The 2,880-nt window shown below is 45.2% G+C and overlaps 1 protein-coding gene across 1 annotated transcript; it reads left to right on the forward strand.

Moving 5' to 3' along the window:
- Window positions 1–437: 437 nt before the first annotated feature.
- On the forward strand, window positions 438–1,001 carry LOC123820149 (interferon beta-like). The gene has a single exon (XM_045840858.1). The coding sequence runs from the start codon at window positions 438–440 to the stop codon at window positions 999–1,001; it is 564 nt and encodes a 187-aa protein (XP_045696814.1).
- Window positions 1,002–2,880: the final 1,879 nt, after the last annotated feature.

Raw genomic sequence — 2,880 nt, forward strand, 5'->3', positions numbered from 1 at the left:
GGAGTCTGGGTGAAAAACGTGAAGGGATCAAGAAGTAGGAATTGGCAGTTACAGAACAGTCACGGTGATGTAAAGTACAGCCTAGGAAGTACAGTCAGTAATGTTGTAATGCCTATGTGTGGTGCCAGAAGGGTACTAGACTTTTTTGGGGTGATCAGTTTGTAAGGTAGACAAATGCCTAATCACTATGTTGTATGCCTCAAACTAATATGATATTATATGTCAACTAATTGAAAAATAAACATATGAAGAATATACATGACAAAAGAAAACTGAAAAGGAGAACTGAAAATGGGAAATTCCTCTGAGATAGAAAGCCTAGATGGCCATATAAATATCCCATACTCATGGAGAAAACTCATTCACTCTGGGAGCCCTTTGAGAGCCTTTGCCTCAGTGCCTAGGTGGAAGTAAGCACCATCGTTTCTCTCGTCATCATGGCCAATGGGAGCATCGTCCAGATGGCTCTCCTGTTGTGTTTCTCCACCACAGCTCTTTCCATGAGCTACGACGTGCTTCAGTTCCAGCAGAGAGGCAGTATTTCAGCCTGTTGGACTCTCATACGGCAGTTGAATGGAACCAGTCACTCTTGCCTCCAGGACAGGATAGACTTCAAGTTCCCCCAGGAGATTCAACCTCAGAAGTTCCAAAAGGAGGAAGCCATGTTGGTCATCCATGAGATGCTCCAGCAGATCTTTGATCTTTTCACAAGAAATTTCTCTAGCACCGGCTGGAATGAGACCATCATTGGGAAACTCTATGGGGAACTCAGCTGGCAGGTGGATCATCTGGAGGCAGCTCTGGTGGAGATCGAGGAGGAGGAAACCTTCACCTGGGAGAAAAACACCACTCTGCTGCTCCTGCAGGATTATTACTCACAAATTGGGGAGTATCTGGAGACCAAGTTGTACAGCAGATGTGCCTGGATAGAAGTCCGAAGGCACATCCTCAGGAACTTTTCTGTCCTTCACAAACTCATAGATCTTATCTTCAAAAACTGAATGTCTGTCAGCCTGTGCCTCTGGGAAGGAGCAACGCTGACCACGACCTCAGGCACGCTTCAGCCAGTCACTCTCTGACGGATAGCTAAGGCATGTGCCTTTGAAAGGACAGCTAGACTTTTTGAAAGTTAATTAAATTATTTATTAAGTTATTTTTAAATTTATTTAAGCTTTTACCTTGGAAAATAAATTTTTTTAAACAAACTCAGCATGGCAGTTTTTATTTCAACTTGGTTTATATAACCACCCACAGTAAAAGTTACAGGGCACCTATTAGATGTTCTTTCTAAAATACGCCTGCAAAGTAGTTCTGGCCTCTGTCTTCCAGGAATTTAAAACTCAAGGAAGGCACACGGAATACACGAGGTAAGAGACAATCAGGGGACCTGTATCTTGCTTGGGAGTAAATGTGGCCTGAGCCTCTACAGAATTAAAATGGAAGAGGCAGGTAGGTGTCTCTGGAACTGAACCAGGGAGCCTACTGCTTGTACTCTGTAGCCCAGGCTCTCTGGCCCTAAAGTTAGACTCTGGCTGCTTTCAGCAGAACTATGGGAATGTCTCAGCTCTTGTGTTCACCCTGAACCATCCTGTTACCTCTGGAGTGCTCTGCTCACCACCCCTAACCCTGGAAGGCTTCAAAATATTGATGCGCCCCCCACAAAGCGAAAGGGTGAGAAGTCCCAGGCAATTCTGGAGCACTGTTAAGTAGCAGCCCCTTCAGTTTAGTCTTCTCAGGACAGCCAAGACATAGGGGTTTCTGAGGGTAGCTGAACGATGACTGCTTCCAGGGCACAGACACCAGAGGGGGGAAGAACTCTGCTGTATATCCCTGCCATCTGGCTAGGTTTTTGCCCCATTTTCACCCCCAGAAAAGCAAATTTGCTCCTGGTCTCCCCTGCCTTATTTGCACAGAATTTCAGGAAAATCTTACCTGATTTTCCTGCTGCTCTGCATCTGTGCATCCACATAGTCCCTGGGGCTACATCCTGGGCCAGGGCAGCAGACTAAGTCCTTTCAGACCCAGTGAAAAACTGGGATGCATGAGAGAAAGGGAAATTCAGGTGAGGTAGAGAGGGCACTACATTTTCCCAGGGCTTACACGGGGAAAGTCAAGTCTTCCTGGGAGTTCTCTGGGCACATGGCCAGCATGGCGGGATTTCTGTCTTTGTGTAGAACCCTGTGGGTTTGAGGGTTATTATGACTGTTCCTGTTATAAGCAGGTGCCACCCTGGCACTGTGCTGAACTCTTATGCATGAAACCAGACATAGCCCTCTTCACCAGCATGCCTGTGATAGACACAACTACATTATTGCTATTTTACAGGTCAGGAAACTAAGTATCAGAGACATTTAGTAGCTCTCCCGAGATCACATAACTAGTAAGTGGAGGTTTTAAAAGTTTAAAGGGAAGAATCACGTAAGATTGTATGGAGACATTTTCTCCTGCTATCCCCTGCTTTGAATTGTTTCCACATACACCTGATTTCTGTCCCACAGCCTCCTACCTGACTGCTTTCTTTCCACATCCCCCACTGAGCCCAATGGGTAGCTAGATGGTCACGACTTAGTAATTTCAAGGGTCCTAGCTCATAGTCTTCCTCATTCAGCACTTCATAGTGAGACCCAGGGATTCATCATGATCAGCCATCTTGGTCCTGGACCAGAATCCCAGGTTCAACTTACTTGAAAGGGAAATCAGAAACTTCGCTCCAAGTGGTACAGATGAAATTTAGCTTTCTCTAGTCCATATCATTAGAATGATCCTCTGATTATTACAGGAAGATTTCTGAATCTGGCTGGAAAAAAATTACATTTTTAGACTCATAATGAGATACTCACATCAGTGAATCTCTTCCTGCACAGTGAATTTTCTTCTGGC

This window comes from Phyllostomus hastatus, unplaced genomic scaffold (assembly GCF_019186645.2).
Source record: "Phyllostomus hastatus isolate PE091 unplaced genomic scaffold, TTU_PhHast_1.1 phas_contig_34, whole genome shotgun sequence".
NCBI lineage: Eukaryota > Metazoa > Chordata > Mammalia > Chiroptera > Phyllostomidae > Phyllostomus > Phyllostomus hastatus.

Coding starts and splice junctions, on each gene's coding strand:
- LOC123820149 (XM_045840858.1), top strand. CDS start 438: ATGGCCAATGGGAGCATCGTCCAGATGGCTCTCCTGTTGTGTTTCTCC.